The following is a 1,698-nucleotide window of genomic DNA, read 5'->3' on the forward strand; positions in this document are numbered from 1 at the left end:
GACAAAATCAGAGTGAGCTGCTGTACCAGAGTCAAATTCCTCGTGTGTCCAACACAACTGGCCAATAAAGCTGATTCTGATTCTGATTCTGATCAGAGATCATATGAATATGCACATCATTACAGAATATAGGCCACCAAAAATTAAATGTGCCAAATTAAGTAATGATGTTTTTAAAGATTCCAAACAATTTTAAATGCATGATTAAAGCAGCACCGATTTTACAAATTAAGTTCAAATAATCCTTCACAGTCAGTGTAGGAAGATCTTTTGTCTTTTGTGACTCTGCAGGATTTTTCTAAAGTTTGAAATGTCTTTGTTTAAGCTCACTAGCTGAAACAATTATTCAGTTAATCAAACATTTTAAAGAGTTTTTTTTAAGAGTGCCCAAGTTTGTCCAAATTAATGTGGGTGAAAATATTGCGGGCAGTATCATCTCCGTGACGGCAGGTGGCACAGTTAGGTAGTAAAGTGGGACATTGTACACCATTGTCATAAATAGAAGAAGAATCCATTCAGCCATTACATTCACTGACAGGCAGGTCGTAGCCGCTAGTGGTGGAGGACAGGTCATTAGCAACCCGAGAAAAATGCTATCCGTGAGAGTTGCAGCAGCTTTAGTCAGGACCTTGCCCAGAAGGGCTGGATTTGTAAGTATTTTAGTTAACAATCTGGATATGATATGGATGCTACAGCAGGCTTTTTTAAATGGGTGTGAACTTTGTGGGGCGTGAAGGATAATGTTAACGCCGGAGGCCGCCAGCTCACGTTAGTTTGTCGATTTATAAATGCGGCTCTTAAACGCTAGCGTTACTAATCTCTCTTGAAGAATGAATTGTTACATTTGAAAGTGTAGAATTAAATGTGTTTTCTGACATTGCCCGTGTGAAACAATACCCGTTGTTCCGCAGCAAGCAACGTCAAACTTAGCTAGCACTGATGCTAATGTAGCAATGAAGCTAATGCTAGCTGCCAGCTAGGAACTCATTCAGCCATGCTTTGAAGGTCAGGAACCGTGATAGCGCATGTCTTCGCCGATACACTGCGTACACGAGCACGAGTTTTAAACCTCGCATTCGAAGTGTCGCTGCAATATGTCTTGTATAGTTTTGTTTTCAAACGTTTATTCAAACCCTTCTATTAATGAATCCAGGTGTCCAAGACTGTACCGGCTGCCTGCGTTGGGGTCAACCACCTCCATACACACCGACCATGGCTGCAGAAGACAGGTGAGAAAGATAAAAACAACAGGACAAAGACTTTATCTTTCACAACATGGGTCAGCACCTAAAAGTAACTGATACAGGCCGTTGATCATACTATAGTTACAGAGCTTGTCTTTGTAATCACTGTGTGAAGTTATTGTAAAGAACTCTTTTAATAAATTAATTGTAGACAATCCAAAACTTTGTAGTCTGATTTTTAGACTGAGTGAAGATTCTATAATATGCATGTCTTCTTTTTCATAGGCACAGCTGAAGTGTCTTCAATCCTGGAGGAGAAAATCCTGGGAGCTGACACCTCTGCAGAACTGGAGGAAACGGGGCGTGTGTTGTCCATTGGTGATGGTATTGCCAGAGTGTATGGGCTGAGGAATGTCCAAGCAGAAGAGATGGTGGAGTTCTCCTCTGGGCTGAAGGTAGGTCTAAATAGATGCTGACATCTACACGTACAGTGGGTACGGAAAGTATTCAGACC

At 41.2% G+C, this 1,698-nt stretch overlaps 1 protein-coding gene across 1 annotated transcript in view; it reads left to right on the forward strand.

Moving 5' to 3' along the window:
• Positions 1-495: 495 nt before the first annotated feature.
• Positions 496-1,698, forward strand: part of atp5fa1 (ATP synthase F1 subunit alpha) — a 6,079-nt gene continuing 4,876 nt past the window's right edge. The window contains exons 1-3 of the mRNA XM_020593958.1: positions 496-650; positions 1,154-1,229; positions 1,470-1,639. Coding sequence (XP_020449614.1) covers positions 591-650; positions 1,154-1,229; positions 1,470-1,639 — 306 coding nt within the window. The 5' untranslated portion in view covers positions 496-590. The remainder of the gene's footprint in view (positions 651-1,153; positions 1,230-1,469; positions 1,640-1,698) is intronic.

This window comes from Monopterus albus, unplaced genomic scaffold (assembly GCF_001952655.1).
Source record: "Monopterus albus unplaced genomic scaffold, M_albus_1.0 scaffold20.1, whole genome shotgun sequence".
Lineage (NCBI taxonomy): Eukaryota > Metazoa > Chordata > Actinopteri > Synbranchiformes > Synbranchidae > Monopterus > Monopterus albus.